The following is a 19,460-nucleotide window of genomic DNA, read 5'->3' on the forward strand; positions in this document are numbered from 1 at the left end:
CAAATATTTGCAGTTGTTTTCTTCAAGAAGTATAAAAAAGACTCCCTTGTGCCACTCAAATTTACAGAATAGACAAAATGACATAACACAGACTCTTAACTATAGAGAACAAACATGGTTAACAGAGGGAGAGGTGGGAGGAGGGATGGGTGAAATAGGTGATGGGGATTAAGAGCACACTTATCATGATGAGCACTGAGTAGTGTATAGCATTGCTGAATCACTATATTGTACACCTGAAACTCATATAACACTGTATGTTAACTATCCTCGAGTTAATTTTTTTAAATGGCATAATATCAAAGAGGAAGGGTAAATAGAGAAACAATTGTCCACCCTTACCCATAGTGCGCATACCTAGTTGTCTTAAGCATTACTCACATAGATTGCAGTCTGGCCACTTAGCCTCTCCATCAAGTTTTTATTGAGTAATTTCTATGAACTTAGTACTGTTCTAGGCTCTGTAGGTACAAGAGATACATAAAACATAAACATGGGTCCTGCCCACAAGGAGCTTACAATATGGTTGAGAACTTTGTTAAAGTATAAAAGCTCTTAAAAATACATTTTGTACAAATTATTTTTATATAAAAAGGCACTTCAGATAATAGAAAAAATAAAGCCCTAGAACCTGAATGAAAGGGAAAAACACTTTTACCCATGGATGAGCTTAGGGATATTTTTAATTAACAAAATATTCAGTAAAAGCCTGGATGAATGAAAAATATGAGCACAAATATTTTTAAGACAGCAATTAAACATTGAAATAGTCATCGTCATTAAAAGTATATCAAGCTAGGTATATCTTATACAGATCCTTAAGGTACCTGAATAATTATCTTAGCAATAAGTTTCTTTTGAGTGTGCTTCCAACTACTGAAGATGTTGAAAAAAATTTTTTCTCTTAATAGTTTATGTGGCTCCTTTATAACCTGGTCTTATTATTTAATTTTTTTTAAAGATTTTATTTATTTATTTCAGAGAGAGAGAGAATGAGAGATAGAAAGCACGAGAGGGAAGAGGGTCAGAGGGAGAAGCAGACTCCCTACTGAGCAGGGAGCCCGATGTGGGACTCGATCCCGGGACTCCAGGATCATGACCTGAGCCGAAGGCAGTCGCTTAACCAACTGAGCCACCCAGGCGCCCTTATTATTTAATTTTTAAAAGTCATTCTTGTAGACAGGAAAATGTGGAGTAATTCAACTCTGTCTGAATTTTCATATATTTCATGGACCAAAATCCACTTATAATTGTAAGACACATATACACATTTATATATAAAACATAACGACTCTAGTTTTCTCCTCCCTCCTTGGGAGAATTTGGATAAATGTAGCTTCTCACAGAAGCCTAATCCTCCAAACCTAATACAAAGCATATTAATATCATGGATTTGTTTTGCATACATATTCCACAGAGCTCTACAGTAGGTACGTGTAACTTTGGCAGAAATTCATTTTATTTTGAGGGCTAGTTCTATTCTCAGTGTAACCTCATTACATAATTATGAGAATCAATGTTTATGGAAGATAATTTAAAAAATGAAGAGGAAAGCACTTGTTAAAAATGAGTGTGTTGCTGAATCATGATCCCGAATATTTGAGAACATATGTTACAGAACTTATTATTTTGGGTGAATTTAATGAAATGGATACATTTCTGTGGATTAAAAATTAAAGCTTCAAAAGTATTTTATACATACATATACCATATTTCCATCAGATTTCAAACTAATTGGACAAAGATCATTCCTAATTGTGTGAGAAATATCTTTACCAAATAGTCATTATTTTTCTAACTTTTCTAATCATTTTATTACCTTATGACTTTCATCTATAGAGTTTTAATAAACATTATTATGTTAAACCACAAGTGACTATTCTGCCTGGATTAGCATTTTTATTTTTTCTTAAAGATTTTATTAATTTATTTGACAGAGAGAGAGAGACAGTGAGAGAGGTAGCACAAGCAGCGGGAGTGGGAGAGGGAGAAGCAGGCTTCCTGTGGAGGAGGGAGCCCGATGCGGATCTTGATGCGGGGCTCCATCCCAGGACCCTGGGATCATGACCTGAGCCAAAGGCAGCCGCTTACCAACTGAGCCACCCAGGTGGCCCTGGATTAGCATTTTTAAATCAGGAAAGTTTAACATAAAATTTCCCAAGTTAAATAGCAACATGGAAATGAAAGGCTTTCTATCACAGTCATTTAAATTTGCAACTGCTAATATTGTACATAAATGTTACTTTTGTTGAGAATTTACCAGATAAGGAGCATCTTTCTTGGTGTCAAATACTGCACTAGTGCTAAGAGACCTATGAAGAAAATATAAGAAAGGAGTCCTGTCCATCATGAAATAGAATTTTTGTTAAGGGAAAAGACATACATAACGAAAATATTTGAAGAATAATACAATAATCATCAAAATGAGCACTGTGTAACTTCAGAGTAGCATAGAGTTAAGAAGAGAAAAAAGATACTTTAATTGTTCAAGACCCAAGGACAAGGTCAAATTTGCACATGTGGGAGATGTGTAGGTTTTACATGGGGAAAAATAATCATGAGGTATTATAAGCAAGAACAGCATCAAGAGATTTGAAGTTGATTCTGTCCATGACATGTAAGCCTACACAATCAGGAAGCCAGTTTGTAGTTGAAATTGAGAACTCATATTATATTGCTGGAGATAAGTCTGGATAAAGAATTTATTGCAGTTAGTACTTACTGAGTATCTACTGTGTTAGACTCACTTTACATACATTATCACAATAACCCCAGAGGTAAGTATTATTATCTTTAATTTATAGATTAATTCATTGAGATTCAATGCAATTAATTAAATTTCTCAAGGTTATGGAGCTAGTGAGTGGCACAGCCAGATTTAAATCCAAGTTTCATTCCAAAACCCATGCTTCTATTACTACATCACATTGTCTTATGAATGGAATATTATTCAAACAGATCTCACATCCTCACTGTACTATAGAAAGAAAATAAACCTGGAATCAAAGAACTTACACTGGATCTAAATTCTTACTTATATTAGCCATGTGACATTGGGCAAGCCCTCTGTAGCCTTGGGCCTCTTTTGTAAAAATAAAATAAAATAATATATGACAACTAGACAACCACATAGATGGGTGATGGGCAGATAGCAGTAACAGAAGCATGGGCATTCTTATGATTGCTGGCAAATTCTACTTGCTCAATAAAATTCATTGAATTTAAACCTGAATAAAGGGATTGTGTACAGCATCATCTTCGTATGAGTTACATAAAGCCATTTAAAATACAAGTTTGAATGAAAATAATTGTCGTTTCCAGCTAACCTGCAACTGATTCAACTATTTAAAGGAATGGCTCACTCTTTTGGTTTAAATCTAGTTGACGGGGAGGACAGTGGAGTCACAGTATAGGCTCCTATGGCAAAACTACTGATAACATATTATCATGTCTTCCTAAGATGTCCTTGTAGGTGACAGCATGGCCCTTAGTACGGTGCCTAAAGAAGGACACTCAATAAATATGTGTTGAATTAAGTGAATGAGGAGAGGAAAAGGAAGGAGGAAGGTGCAGAGTTGCGGAAGAAAGGCAAGAGAAAGAAAGATTGGTTGAATTTACAAACAGGTAAGGACATTAGCTGAAAGACATCCAATGACTCAAAAGTATTTGTAAAAAGTTCTCTTAGAATTGCTCTTTTCAATTCAGATAAAATAGATTCCTTTATTTCTCAAAAAGTAACAAAATATGATATTGAATAACTATGTCACTTATTAACTTTACTTTTTTATGCCACATGGGAAGAAATTTTAAGAAATCCTGAACAGATAGTGGTAAGTCAGAGGGCTGTGCCTGGATTTGTTATTGCTCTAACACAACAGTTAATCATGTAGCCTCAGTATTGTTTCCTGTGACATTTCAGGAAAGCTCTCAGCTGCATCCACTACTTTCAGTCTTCAAAGACAAATAACACTTACATTGATTGCTGAGTTACACAGTGACACATAACCAGAATACAGACCTAAAGATGTTTAGTCCCAAGCTTAGCCCAGAGGGACACGGTATCTCCAATACATTCATCACATATCTGGCATAAATATCTTTTGTCACGATGCCCTCTTGCCTCCATCCGGCACCCTCTTCTATCCCATTAAAGTTTATGTCCTATTAATTGAATTCTTTCTCTCACAGTGTTGACTTTTCACTGTTGAAAGCGTATACTGATTTTTTCAGACTCATTATAAAATCAAAACTACCATAAAATGCAAAGATGTCCACACTGGTTGAGATTCAGGCAAAGGTTTGAAGTTGGGGGAAAACTCCTAGAAAATGGGTTTTTCTTTTTCTCACTTTTGCACCAATCATTATCTGTGCAATCACCCCCAGCTTCTTAAAAATGTCCTCAAAACCCAGTCCCAGAAGCCAATTTAACACTCAAAGGCACAAATTATGATCATAAACCTGGTTTCAGTGGGTATTACTGGCAAGAAAAAACATTAAATTTTTTAAAAAGATGAAAATGAAGAAACAATCCAAATCAAACATAAATTCTCCTTCTCAGATGGGAAGAAACACACAAACTCAGGGAAGCAGGAATTTCAATAAAAAGTCAGCTCCGTTCTTTCATTATCTGTTAGAATAGAGAGAGAAAGATGTAATAAGCACGGGTAGGGATACTTTTTTTGTATGGTATGAGGAGAAAGTGTAAGTGAGAAATACATATGTCTTAGCGAAACATTCTTGTTTGAAGTAATTACACGTATGTTTTGTAAATAAAAGCAGTTTTAATAACTCTGGGATTTTGGATCACTTAAGCTTCTGGATTATTTAATTATGCTAAGTATATTTTTTTATGAGCAATTTTTCTGGTTTCCAAATTTGTAGTCCGGTAGAATAATCAAATCATGATGCTGTATCAATTGTAGACACATTAAGCGGTCAAATAATCTTGCCATAAAAACAAGCCCCAAATCAGTGTATAACTATACCCTAGAAGGGATAAAAGGAAGAAAGCAAATTGAAATAACTATGAAATACAATTTTTCTCCTATCAAACCAATGGCGTGTGTGTGTGTGTGTGTGTGTGTGTGTGTGTGTGTGTTTTAAAATAATATACAGTGCTGGTTAGGATGAAGCAAAGCAGAAATTCTACAACATTGCTGATGAAATTTCAAATCTCTCTAGTTTCCTGAAAAGCAGTCACACTATATGCATCTTTAAAGAATATTAAAAATTTACATGCTATTTATTTCCTAAAGTAAACTTTTGATAAAAAACAATCACAAATATTTTTAAATTGCATTTCAGTCTTTAGGTAATGATATATTTCCATTTGTTGTGGTGCCAAATTTGAACACAGATTATGATTAGTAAACTACAATGTATTCTTTTAATAGACTCATGTAGCTATTAAAATTACTTTTTAAAGAATTTATAAATAGTCTGGGAAATGTTTCTTTTATGTTAAATTAGGTAAAAACAAGATACGATATGCACATATAATATTATCCTAAGTATGTAAAACAAAATCAAGGAAAGTGCAGGGGGAAAGGATGAAAAGGAATTTACTAAAATGATGGTGAGATTTTCTTGAGTAGTGGAAGTAAAGTTTAAGAAGCTGCTTTTCTTTCTAATTTTCCTTATTTTGCAAAGTTTCTATAGAGAGCCTGACTTATTTTCATAATGAAGGGAAAGGACAATAGAATTTACTTTAAAAATTAAAAATGAAATTAGAATGAGCCTGCCAATAAAGAAATGGGAACTGGGTATCTCCCTTCTTTTCCTTTCATTTGTTTTCCAAGGAAATCTGTGTTTACAGAAAAAAAAAAAAAAAAGTGCCCAGAATAGGTAGATTACATGCAGATATTTAAGAGAAGGATGTAGGACCATTAAGGTGAGTTGAGTAAAAATTTTATTGGCCCCGGGACTTGAGCTATGTTCCAGAATCACCCAGATTACTGGTATTCTTTAGGCATTGTTGCATGCTACATCTCTATTGAAAACCCCATTTTGATCTGCCCCTGAGAGACAGAAGTGATTATCTTTTAGTTACTTCAGTCATGGGAGAACAAATGGCCAAAGACATTGAGCTGCATAAATGTCCACATCCGTCTTAACAACTTACATGGAGTAGTGGAGTCATTGTACCCAGGCTCCCCCAGGGAATGAAGTAAAATGAACATGCTGATCTGTCCATTACAATGAAGAGTTCAACTTATTGAAAAGCCAAGTATGCTATCTTTGAAAAAAAATAATTAAAACTTTTCATCTTCTCTCATTAAACCAAAAAGATCACACAGTAGAGTAATACCCAGATGACCATTTAACCCTACAGTCAATAACAGAAATATTGAAATAAGGTGTTTGGGGGAGGAAGCTAATGTTTGAAATTTAATATGACCAACTATGCATCGTATTTGGCATCATGTTCTGCTTTCTAGAGTGTCCCTTCATTGAAGTACAAGTTTTCTACAAAGCAGGTCTAGTCAAAGGGCAAGCAAGAGTGTACTGACCATGTGGGAAGTACACTGAGCTCTGATGTCTAATCAAAACAGGGTAGCTTAGCCTTAAAATCCTCCTGGACACTGTTCTTTGTATGAAAAATCAGTGACATGCAGGATCTTTTACTACATGAGACTTGACCGGTCACAAGATCAGCCTGGAGCCAGTCTGAGAATCTTAGTTGGAGGAAATCTAAGTGAAGTTGTAAAAACAACTCCTCGAAGGAATCTAGTCCTCCTTAATCAGATGTGTGTGCTTAATTGGCACTCTGGTTCTTAGAGATATTCTGTCCCTGTCGCATGAAGGCAAATCAAAGCAAAGATGGGGAAAGGCTATGTTGTAAATCTAGACAGCTTCTAAATCTCACCTTTCCAACTGGTCACTCCACATCAAGGTTGAGGAGCACTGGTGGGGTAAGGAGGTGGAGCTGGAGGCATAGTTGTTTGTGTGGTGCCTGATCTGTGAACAGACAGAGGGTTTCAGTGGACAGAATTATTGATGATGACTCCTTTTGTCAGATGACTCTTCCTTCAACATTCTTAAAGAAAAGCAGAACTAAAACTCTATACACCAACTTGCATTGGCCATAGCCAACTAAATAAAGATATTTTAGATCTTATCTTCCCAAACTATCTCATTTCTGCCTCCAACCTTTGACACACCCTGTCTTTCCTCTTACAATCTCACACCAGATATTACACAAGGGTAGAGACCATGCCTAGCATGACTTCTAAATCCCTAGAGCAGTTATCACAGCACTTGTTAAATACTGAATAAAAACTCACTGGCTTCAAATGATTGGTGTAGGTAAATCCAATTCTACCACCTTCTAGCTTTCAGTGACTTTCTGTTGCTCTTAGGATAAAGACCAGAATTCTTAACAGGACCTCAAAGGTCTTATTTGATCTAGCCTCTGCTACAACTCCAGCTTTGTTTGCTCAGACTGCACTAGCCATCTATGAATATCATGAACAGTGTCATCCTTCTTCTTACTGCAGGGCCTTTGTACTTGAAGCTTCCGCTGTCTACAGTACCCCTCCAATTCCCTCACCAGCTGGCTGACTCCCACTTGTCCTTCAGACCTCAACTTGGGATATCACTTCTTCAGAGAATACCCTGTTGACTAGGACTGGTCCCCCACTATGTGATACCCACTATTTTCTTTTCAGGAGTTCATTGTAGTTTGGAAACAAAGTTATTTTTGTGATTATTTGTTTAGTATTTGTTGCTATCTCTAGACACAAGTTTCATGAACACAGGGGCCTTGCCTAGTTTTGCCCACCATTGTGTCTCCGGCACCTACCACAGTGCCTGGCACGTAGGTCATGGACAGTCAGTATTTGCGGCATGAATGAACAACGCTGTACTATTGGCTGAGGCCCATCCCTGAACAATATTCTCCAAATAATAGCTTAAATACATTGGATTCAATAAAAAATACTAAGAAAAAAAATTTCCTTGGTATACATTTTTCACTAATTCTCTTACAAGACGTAGCAGAATGAAATTAAATTCTCACAAAGAAGTGTTACAAGAAAAAGCAGAAAGAAATCAAATTCAATGTTTCCTTAGTCAGTCTTTTTTATTGGATTCCTAGAGTATTTTTTCCTTCAAAAGTTTAGTTACATCATTTTAAACAGCATGCCCATGCCCATTTCAAATAGCATAAATGATATAAGCGATCCAGACAGACATGTAGTTCTCCAATTCCTGATTGTGTTAAGCAAATAGATAATTTCTGTTTTGGGAAAGCAGTGTTATTTGAAAGACAATGAAATGACATGTCTTCTTTGCAACACAAATTACATTTTGGCCAATTTCTCTTTCAGCACAAACAGAGGAAGTTCAGTGACACTTTTAATAGAAATATTGAGCACTACATCTGATACTAATGATGAACTATATGTTAGCTAATTGAATTTAAATTAAAAAAAACGGAAATATTGTGGCTCTGCAAGAGTGGTCAGAGTTGAGGTCAGAGTAGGAAAAAAAAAAAAACCAAGGATTTTCTATTTATTCTCTGAGACTTTCGGAATCCGCTGTGTGTCCCTGTTAAAGAACAATCTAGTTAGATTGGGTAGCTGCCCTAGAGGACCACTAGGTTTTTCTCTTCCTGCTATTATGCTACTTAGATTATTGTTTGGAGGCCTGCTTTAACTTAGTACTTGGGGTTGCATTATTTGTTGGTTTAACCTGAAGAGCAGATACAACTGTAGGAATCTGGATATCAGATGTTTGTCCAATGTCAAGTAGCAGAAAGAGGGAACTGAAGGGGCACCTGGCTGGCTCAGCCTGTAGAGCATGTGACTCCTGATCTCAGGGCTGTAAATTTGAGCCTCATGTTGGGTGTAGAGATTATTTAAAAATAAAATCTTTGAAAAGAAGGAACGGAAAAAATGAGGCTCTGCAAGGTAACATGGGATAGAGCCGGGAATGGGAAGCATGGTACGGTTCCCTATTGCACTTTCTAAGCCACTCCTCCAGTGGGCCCTATTTCCCTGACAAACACCCTGTGATTCACTCCATCATTCTCAGAAAACTGTGTTTTACTGTCACACCTAACATTTTGCAGCTGACTCTGGCCCCACAGCCAGTGGATCGTTCCTTTCATGCCAATTTTCTCTCCTATGTGTCTCTTTTATTTTACCCCTTCCCTCCAGTCTTTGTGCCATTGTTCAGATTCTCACCCCCGTTCTTGGCTAGCAAATCAGTTTGAACTATATGAAATGGACATTTCTGTCGGATCAAAAATGGTTCAATATTGGAAATTATTTATGATATAACCTAGGAACAATGTTTAACTAATTAATGTTCTGACCCAAGTCTTTCTCCTCTTGAACACATCCTTCATATTCTTTTTTTTTTTTTTAATTGAGAGAGAGAGAGACTGCTCAAGCAGGGGAAGGGACAGAGGCAGAGAGAGAGAGAGAGAGAGAATCTCAAGCAGACTCCACGCTGAGTGGGAGCCTGACTCAAGGCTCGATCCCACAACCCTGAGATCATGACCTGAACCAAAGTCAAGAGTCCCACACTTAACCAACTGAGCCACCCAAACAGCCCTCATATTATTTCTAAGGCAAACCTTGGCAATCCTAAATATCTTTGAATGTTCCCCAATGCTACAAGACAAAGTTCTGGAGTGCCGAAGACCCACAGCTGAGTGGCTCCAACCTGTATTTCCAGATTAATCTCTAATCTCCTGCCTCTCGCCTTTATGGGAGCCTTGCTTTAGTCCCTAAACTATGCACTCTGAGACTTGCCAATGCTTTTTCACACCTGATTACTGCGGACTTTGCTCTTGCCTTTCTAAAGTTCTCTCTCTAGTTCTGTCCAAAATTCATTCTACTTATCCTCCAAGCCCCAGCCTTTCATTTTCTTGGAAAAGTGTTATTTCTTTTATTGTATTCCTATAGCATTGTACACATTAGTCAAATTATACTTAGTCTGTCAGTTTCTCAAACTCTAATTCACAGTAGGAGCCAAGTAAATGTTTGCGAATAAATCGATTTCTAAGTAACCGACTGGCTCTCCTCAATGGTCAACGGTATGAGACAAGGACTGATCGAATTTTTCAGCACCCACAAGAACCTACTCTATGTATGTCACTTTTTCAGGTGTGATAATATGTTCATATATTAAAAGTTTCCCTTGGCTTAGAAATGGGTAATTTCTATATCCCCCACATTTCCCTTAAGAGTATCTATTGTTATATTTTAATTAACTATATATATTGCTCTTCTTCCCAGGACTGGGAAGAAGACACTTAGGCACTCCGTGCACAGTTTTGAATGACTGACTGACTGAATGAATGAGTGAATGAAATGAGGACTGTCTTAGGCTGAATACTCCCAGAAGCAGAACCTAGGACAAGGATTTGTATGCAAGTGACTTATTAAGAATGTGCTCCAAGAAAAAAAAAAAGAAGACGAGTAAGGAAGTGGGAAAGTAGGACACAGAGGGAGAAGCCAAGCAGGAGTGAAATTTTAAGTGATTCCAGCCTCAGTCTGAACCTTTGGGAAACTCCAGAGTATAAATTACATGCAAAGTTTGTTTCACTTATAAACAAGGGGTGTAGGCTTCCCTACTCCCACATCCATCAGTCATTGTTGCTTTGGGGGCAACAGAACTCTTAGGCCCTTCTGGCTCTGCCCTTGTGTGAGCCTCTGAAGGTCACAGTGTGAGCAGTTAGCAAAACAAGCAGAAGCTGGGAATGGGTACATAGAAAGCTGTATGGTATCTGAGAGGTTCTGGGTAGGACTCCAGTTTTGTGGGATACACTACCAGCCACATATTCAGCAAGTTAAGTTTAGGTGGTGGTAGTGGAGGAGGCTGCTGCGTGCCTAGATTGGAGAACTCTGGAAACGTTGTCCTGTTGAAAATAATCTTCTCCACTCCTGCCACTGATGCCTAGGATCCCTTTAGCTAGGGACAAAACTTTTTAATCTATACCGAGAAGCGATATTTTAAAAAAGAATTCCCTTGGGTGGCAGAGAGAAAAGGTTAAAACCCTATGTAGAACCCAATATACCTCAGGCAATGCCAAACTTTTTTTAATGTTTTACCCCTTTAATACACTGGCTTTCATCCACACTCAAGTATGGGTCTTCCTGATTGTGTAGGATGTACAGGCCCTGATGTGCCTCTCTTAACTATTTTACCCCTTGTCACCGTGAAGATGGTGTCCTTTATGCTTCCCAAGATTTTCCTGCTCAAAATAAGTCCTCTACCTCCTGTTTCAGCTAAGCTCATAGCTCTGTGTGTTCTTCCCAAATTACCAAATATGTATGATACCCAATGTGCCAACAATGCCCTCTCTCTGGAGAGGAGAGCCCAAAGATTTCAGTTAGAGCAACTTTATTTTCTAAGCCATATTACACGATATTTTTAAGGATTCCAGTTAAGACAGAAAAGACTCCTCTTGGGCCACATTATGTTCCTGTGGAAATTGTGATAAAAACATTGATGTGGAAGTAGCCACCCCACAGACACCTGAACACAGCTAGTTGTTTTATCTCCTGCCATGGCTTGCTGGTGGCCCCTGGGCCGTCTGTGGTTTGGCCGCAGATGCCTGACACCTGTGTTCCCAGAGCCGCCCTGCCTCCATTGAACACTGCGGTGGTCTGTCTGTGAGGCTCCTTCCAGAATAACCCCGCTGTCCACCAGGGCTATAGTTCCTTTTTAGCATGTCATTAGAATGTCCTCGGATGAGACTCTCACCCCACAGTAGCTCACTAACTTCTCCCCATCCACTGCCTGTTTCTGAACAGCATGGAAGTCTGCACTGTTTTCTTCAGGATTTCAATGCCAGATCCATAACATACGGTAAAGATTGGCTGGCTGGCTTTCTGAGGAACCCAGATAACTATTCGGTAAGTGCTTACCTCCTATCACCTCTAACTACCTGTGTTCTTGTTACAGATCATCCCGCCCCCACAGCCATCCCTCCCTTCTTCCATCTTTCTGTTCACTGTCTTTGTTCCAGCCACCTTCAAATATTCAGACTTCCCTTAGCCTAAGAAATAAAAGACACAGAAACACCTGTGCTTGACTGCCTGACCTTTTCCTTTTCCTGTGCATGTGATCCATTTTCTCACTTCCCTATTTACCCCTAGCTTCTCTATGTGCTACATCTGCTACTCCCACTTCCTCTCCCTTCAACTCTCTCCTAAATAATAGTCCCAAATTATAAATTACTTTCCATTTTTTCAGGCACTGTTCTAAACATTTTATAAATATTAATGAATTGTATTCTTTGAAGTTGGCACTGTGATCATCTTTTCTTGACAAACGAGAAAACTGAGACACAGAGAGGTTAAGCAACTTGTTCAGGGTCACCCAGCAGCATGTGGCAGAGTTTGGATTCAAACGCGGGGAGTCAGGTTCCAGAATACATGCTACCTACAATCCATGTGGCCTCACTGTCTCCCACCTCCATGACAGTAAAACTAGTGTCTTGGAAACTTTGGGTATTTATTGTCATCTCCGGTCTAATATTTATAAGAAAGATCTAGTATTTATAAGATTGTTATACAAATATAATAAAACTTCATTAATCTAGAATGAATAAATTATTCTGATGGGGGCTGAACTAAATTTAATTTTTTCCAAATTTTCTATTTTTATGATATGTAAAAAGGGAGTCATTGGTCAAAGTAATAAGTAACACACATAAGTCAATAGGGACAGAATTTGACCTACTTGAGAGGGGAAAATAGAGATTATTTTAGATTGTTGAAATGCAAATCTAGGCTTCTGAGATCAAATGAGTTTCACCAGATTCAGACCGTAATATGTACTATGCACTTTTTAATTCCTACCTTGGTATAACATAGCAGGAAAACAATTGAAATAACAAGAAAAGAGAAAATGGCATATAACCACACTCCAGAGTATAACATGGTGACTCTTGCCATCATCTTATTTGTTGGAATTTGCAACGCATATCCTGAGACCGAGAGAGTTCTCAGTCACCATTGTGATCCCTGTAGGAATAAACAAAACTGCACATTTTAAAGCTAAAGAGATCATGCAATCTAACTCTCTCATTTACAGCTAAGGATATGAGTTAACATTATGTCTTATAGTCACAGAGCTTGTTTGCAGCAAAGTCCCATCTAAATTTCAGCTTCCTTATTTCTGTTCCATCACGAAGCCCGACAATCAATTTACAGATTTGATCGACTTATAAATACCCTTATTGTATATAATAGCTATTCAGCAAATAACTAAGAAAAGGAAGGAAGGAAGGAAGGGAGGGAGGGAGGGAGGGAGGGAGGGAGGGAGGGAGGGAGAAAGCCTGGCCCATTATACTAATCAATGAGCCCCACAAGGACTGAGATTTTTATCTGCTTCTGTTCAACTGATGCACTCGCAGTGACTAGACCAGAGGCTTCCACAATACAGCTTAATTACTGTTTGATGTTTAAATGAATGATTTACATAGAGTGTCTCTAAGCAGGTTGATATTATTTCCATTTCATAAGTGAAAAAAATTAAAGCTCAGTAAAGTGACTTTCTCAAGTGTAGATCTGGAACCAGGACTAGAAACTAGAACTTTGGCTCTTAATTCATTACCTGACTATAAAAATATTGCTTTCTGATTTAAAAAAAAACAATTAAGGAATTATTTTGTATGAGAAATAAAGATAAATATGTAACCTTCAGCAAAGTTCTTAGGAAATGCATACAGCTGGTGCATCATCTATGGTCATTATGCACATGCTGACCTTCACCATGTCTACACTGCGTCCTGCTATTGCACACTACCAACCCAACATGAAGAAACAGTTCTCCCTTCTTACTCTTCAAAACTGTCCTTCCTGTTCCTTTTTCTCAGAGGAACAAAAGAGATAGACCCAGGCCCTCCCCTCTAATGACTGTTCTCACGGTTCTCCATGAGAACCATGGAGATTTGTATTTGTATATATTCTCCTCAGTGGAACTTCATCTTTGGGGTTTTTACAGCCTCCCTGATCAACAGAAATTACAGTGTAACTAGGCCAGGTGACCTCTAATACTTTGATTTAAACCTGGTCTTTTGAAGGCATTCTATCTTTTCTCCTTTTTAAAACATTAAAATGCATTCTAAAGAGAATATACCTTAAATACAGTTAACACTGTTTTCCTCACCGTAAGACAAATGGTAAACACCCCAAGAATTCAAGAGAAGGGAAATAAAAGTGATTTAGGAGGGGTGTGAGTTTTCATCAAGAGGTATAGGGTGTGAAAAAGAAGAACTAAGATTGGGTAGAGCTGCATAGCAACGGGGGAAGCAGGATTGCTACCCACTCAAAGAAGTCTAACACATGGACACAAGTTTTAGAATTACAAACTGATAATTGGTAGCTGGGACCTAATGCAGGAGGAAGGAGTGTAGGTTAAAAATAGGCTTCTGAGAGCAGTGTCCCAGACCCCACAGACAGCAATAGGTGATTTAGCTTCTGGCTCTCGTGGAATATTGTTCACACCTCTGCCACATCTATTATAGCACCTGGCCCTCACGTTTGTCTCCCGGGGGGACTCTGAGGAGCTTGAATATCAATATTGAAGGTATAGCTCACCCAGAAGTTTTCTTTATTCCATGCTACAAAGTAAGAGGGGGCAAGTTTTCCCTTCAAAATTCTGACTAAATTAGAAAAACCAGAGTTTCTCAACAACCTAGTCTAACCAGCCTTTCGTGGGGGATATCTAGAGGCAGGGACATTTTCACGGTGTGATACTTCTCTGTAAGAAAGAATGTAACAGTTTCTTCCATAGCACTTGATAAAGTCTTTAGATACTGTACCTTCAAACAGTCAATTCATCATTTTTCCACTGCTAAGGAATTTTAAACGTATTCTCCAATTTGTTTTTTCGTTAGGAGGGCATGTATAATGTGTTTCATTTGAATATTTATTTCAAAACTCCTGTTCCACCTTAGCATCAAACCCAAGTGGCTCTTGTTTTCTTGTGCGTGTCTGAGAAATCCTCTCTTTCCTATCCATTCTGCATTTTTTATTTCCTCTTTTACTGTCCACCACTGCATCACTGCAACCCACTTTAGTCCCCTAAGTGATTTCTCTGTCTCTAGTCTCCGCTACAAACCAGCCCTCCTAATATCTCAGATAAAATCTCACATATGGTGTAGAATACAATGGACCTTGAAACTACTACGTGGCTAGAATCCAGGTTCCACTAGTTATTAGCTGTGTGATCCTGAGCAAGTAACCTGAACTTGCTGGGCATCAATTTCCGAATCTTCAGCTAAATGGGAACAATGTGAATTATATAGGATTGTGAATATATAGTAAGTGCTTAGAACAGAACCTGACACAGGGACAAAGAGGAAGCTTTCAGGAAGTATTAGCTAGTATTATTTCAGTTATACTGAGCATGCCATTCATTACGCCAGTCACACCTACAGACGCTCGTAAGGGAAATTCCTCTGCACAACCCCTGTTGATGGGGCAGCCATAGGCTGCCATATTTTGTATAAGGAGTCTATACATCCCAGGCATACCCAACTGGAAAATGTATACAAACCCAAGCCATAGGCTAGCCATTGATCTATGACTTTGCTAGTCAAGGAGCAGTGAACTGACAAGGCAGAAATTTCCTCTCGGAGAATCTGAATTTTAAAATGTTAAGAAAATGAGGACTGGAGCAGGACCAGAGCCCCGAGGAAGCAGATATTGTAAGGAAGCAAAAATTATGGAGTTAAGAACATATATTGACAGCAGAGAGACTTGGCAGTTGGTAATGGAAACACAGTCAAGGAGGTAGAAAATAGCTAGGTCCAATGTTGGTGGAAGACTAGTGTGAAAATCTGTTTATTCCACATGTTGAGTCTCTGGATCCTGATCTATCCTTCCACCCAAGACTATGTATGCCTGCCCATAATATTCAATACGATTTTATTACAATAAACCTCCCCTTGCTTGAGGTAACCTGAGAGGTATTACATTTCTTATATCCCAAAGAACCTAAATAACTAAACCATCGCCCTGTGGACACCCTAGATAATGAGTTGGGGAATCAGATTCCATCAATCAGTCAACTCAATGCCTCCCAGTTCACCCCATATACTATCCTTACAGTCCTCCTCACCTCAAATGAGCTCTCATTCCTTTTGGCATATACAAAACTTAATTTTCCTTCAAAAGCTAGTTCAGATCTGACTTTCTCCATGAATGCCTGGGTACTATATCAGATAGAAGTGGATCCAGATTTTGAGGAACGTGAAGAGTATACAATTTTCTTTAATAAAATGAATATGAGCCCAGGCTCCAAAAAGCCCATGCGAAGGATGCGCTTTGAAGCTTCAGTTTCATTGGCTTTACCCTATGTCTGCCTTTGATGTCAACTCAGGAGGAATCTTTCCTCCATAAGATTATCTTACCAGGTACTTTTACAGCAATGTGTATAATCACACAGACCTGTTAGATAAATTATCACAGTATTATTTTTTGCCTCCAACTTTGGGAACATCATTTGTGACTGGGCTGCAGTATTCCTTCTTCCTGGGGCTTTGGGAAGAAATTTTTGATGTCTAATAGATCTACATTTGTGTGGGAAAAAAATCAGTACATACTACTGTTCCTGTTCATTTAGCATCTAGCATATGCCACCTGATATCATTAGCTGAGCCATTCTCCACACAGATGCTGATAAAGAAAACCTTGTCATTATACACATACATTCACAATTATGCCCACACATGTGCTTCATAAAACTGCTTGTCATTTGCTTGTTATTTTCCTATGATCTTTAGTATAAAGGCCAAAATCAATTTTATGGCATACAAGGCTCTTGTCCACCTCTCAGACTTAATTCATCTCTCTCCTTCTCCATGCCTCATCAGTACCTGCCTTGCTATTCTTTGAATGTTGTGCCTCCTGGAACCTTGGGGATTCTGCACGTGCTCTTCCCTATATATGAAATGCTGTTCCCCATATGCCTGCTTCCCACTATCCAGCTACTTTTCCTCCAGAAGACTTATCCATCCTTCTGGTATTGGCCCCCCATAAGAAGGGGATGCCACATAACATGCCCTCACATCCTTCCTGGCCTCCCCTTACTTGTGCAGAACACAACAAACTGAAGACATTTCTGTGATACAAAGGTAGCAGTGGAATTTATCTTTGGGGGAATTCAGTTCTTTTAGTTTGGGAAAATACTTAGACAAGCCTTTTGGGTTTTGGAAAGGTGAAGCCCATAGCCACGAAGGGAAGGGTTAAGACAGAGGCACAGAGTTGCTCTGTAGACCGCTGTAAAGGGCTGCCTTTACAGAGTGGACAGAGTGGTGTTTCTGGGTGGTAAAACAATGTTTGGCTTCCCTTTTTTGTGAGGAGGGATTGCTTGAGAGCTAGAGCAGGTTTGGGGGGGGTTACAGTCCTGGGACTCTGAAAGAAAGTCTGAGTGTGACCCACACAAGAAGCATCCGCAGAGCTGAGATAGATGGCATCCATCTGTGAACAGCAATGCACATTAAGGAATAGTTATCTCTGGTTTTAAACTCTAGTTTGTTTGTTTGTTTTCTTCACTTCTTCCCTCTCCACTCACCCCTTCCTCAGATGAAGCTCTCAGTAGAGATTCTTATAAAGAAGAGCTTTACGTGCATGCGTGAGACCTCGGATAAAGAAGGGAGAGGCTCACAGACAATCTGGAGGTGAACACTGCAGGGAGCAGACATCTGCCTAGAGAAGCCAAACAGAGAAAAGCCGAAGGGAGCAGCAGGAATGCAGAGCGCCAGTCCAGAGTGAGACCTGCCAAAGTGAAGGTGGAACGTGAAGGATGCCTGGAGTCATCAGAGGGTTCAGGAGGGACCGCACCTGCGGAGGCTCCCCAGAATGTGCTTGAGTTCTTTTATTTGATAGGAAAGGAAAGGAACTCCATATGGCTAGAACTGGGGAAATTTGGTTACAGCCAGAGTCACTTACTGAATACAATATTACCTGATTTGAAGCTCCACGGAAGCAAGGTTCCTATCTATTTTGTTTCTGACTTACCCCCACAAATCACAGTGCCTGGCTCAAAGGAGGAACTCAATGAATACACATTTGCTGAGTGAATGAATGATCTTTCCAACAAGCCTCTAGCTTTAAAATCAGGGAATGTATTGTAAATACTCTCTAAATTCAAAGAGCCCAGCACGATGTCTGATGCAGAATGGCACAAGTTAGTATTTGTTGGCTGATTTACAATGCGCTATATATAGAGAAGGGAGATTTTTTTTTTTTTAATCTTAGTGATAACCATGCACACCTGGTCAAATTCACAGCTTGCCTTATCGCTTATGCTCTCCTTTTCTGTTTAAGGTAAACAATGCAAAAAGAAGAACAATTGATTGGTATCCACAAGACAGTACACTAGAGACTAACCCTGGCTACTCTCTGACTCACTGAATTTGGTTGGTTTGTTCCACATCGGAGTTTCCTCGCTCTCAGAAGCAGGAGGCTACAGCCCCATCCCGAGTAGACTTTAACCTGAGCCAAGTTTCTAAAAGATCCCACACTGCAGGGATTATCATCATGGAGAACTTGAGCTGGCCAGAAGCCTCTTAGTGCCCATAATTGTTGGGTTGAGTAATGAGAACTTGTCACTGGATATACAGCGGGTATGGCTTGGCTATTGTGGCTAGCTCTTATGCTGTTAATTGATTTAAATTATAACATTCTTTAGATGGATCAAAATGACAAAATTATTTTAACTATTCAAGATTACTAATAAAAGAATAATGGTAGTGTAGGAACACACATTACTACTTATCAACTGAGAGGAAAAAATATTTTTAAATGTATTTTTCCACAGATGGGAAAGAATGAAGTTGTGCAGTTCAGAAGAATAGGTAAAGCATTTTAGTAAAACAATGGCAATATCCTTTAAATATGTAAACACTTCTTAATTAGTTGTTGGGTTGCTAACAGTATTGTTTCGGCCTCCTCCCCACACCTATGGCAACCCAGCTCTCATTATAGCCCCAGGGAAATGGGCGAGTGAGTGCCAAAGAGAAGGAGGAAAAGCATGGAGGGATCTATGCAGGCAAAAGCCCATCTAGTGCTGGGACGAGGGGACAATGTCCTTACTGCTCCACAACTGTCTCAGCATCAAACTCCGGAAGCGGAAGGATGACAGAAAAAATAGAAACCCCAAATGGAAAGAAGGGATGGCTATGAGCTTTTGAGGACACAGCCTCGCAGGCTGGCTTGGCACATAAGCGTGGGCACTTTCAGAGAAGGGGAATGGCAAAGAGGCCATCATCGTTCTGAGTATCCCCAGGCTTTACATGGTGGAGGAGGCCCCCTGGGGTGCATAGAAGAGAAAGGAAAGCTGAATGCCTGAGGCACTGCTATGTTAGGGCCATGTTCGTTCCTAGGGGTTAGACAGCCGAAGCCAGTGTCCAGAGGAAGGAAGTGTCAGAGCCTTGAGGGTCTACTGTCCAGTAAGAAAATAATAGGGCCAAGCCAGCAAAATAGGACCCCAGG

General features: G+C 39.0%; 1 protein-coding gene across 4 annotated transcripts in view; it reads right to left on the reverse strand.

Annotated features, from left to right (window-relative positions):
• The window catches only part of PTGER3 (prostaglandin E receptor 3), a 177,444-nt gene that overhangs the window by 98,169 nt on the left and 59,815 nt on the right, over positions 1-19,460 (reverse strand). The window contains exons 3-4 of one of the 4 annotated variants that reach the window (XM_035727208.1): positions 6,524-6,538; positions 1,055-2,113 (exon numbers count right to left, since the gene is read on the reverse strand). The exons of 1 other annotated variant lie outside the window; for it this stretch is intronic. In XM_035727208.1, coding sequence (XP_035583101.1) covers positions 1,922-2,113; positions 6,524-6,538 — 207 coding nt within the window. In that variant the 3' untranslated portion in view covers positions 1,055-1,921. Of the gene's footprint in view, positions 1-1,054; positions 4,628-6,523; positions 6,539-6,865; positions 6,958-19,460 lie in introns of those variants that run through there. 2 more of the 4 variants (XM_027614803.2, XM_027614793.2) reach the window with 2 other exon arrangements.

Source organism: Zalophus californianus, chromosome 4 (assembly GCF_009762305.2).
Source record: "Zalophus californianus isolate mZalCal1 chromosome 4, mZalCal1.pri.v2, whole genome shotgun sequence".
NCBI classification, from domain to species: Eukaryota; Metazoa; Chordata; class Mammalia; order Carnivora; family Otariidae; genus Zalophus; species Zalophus californianus.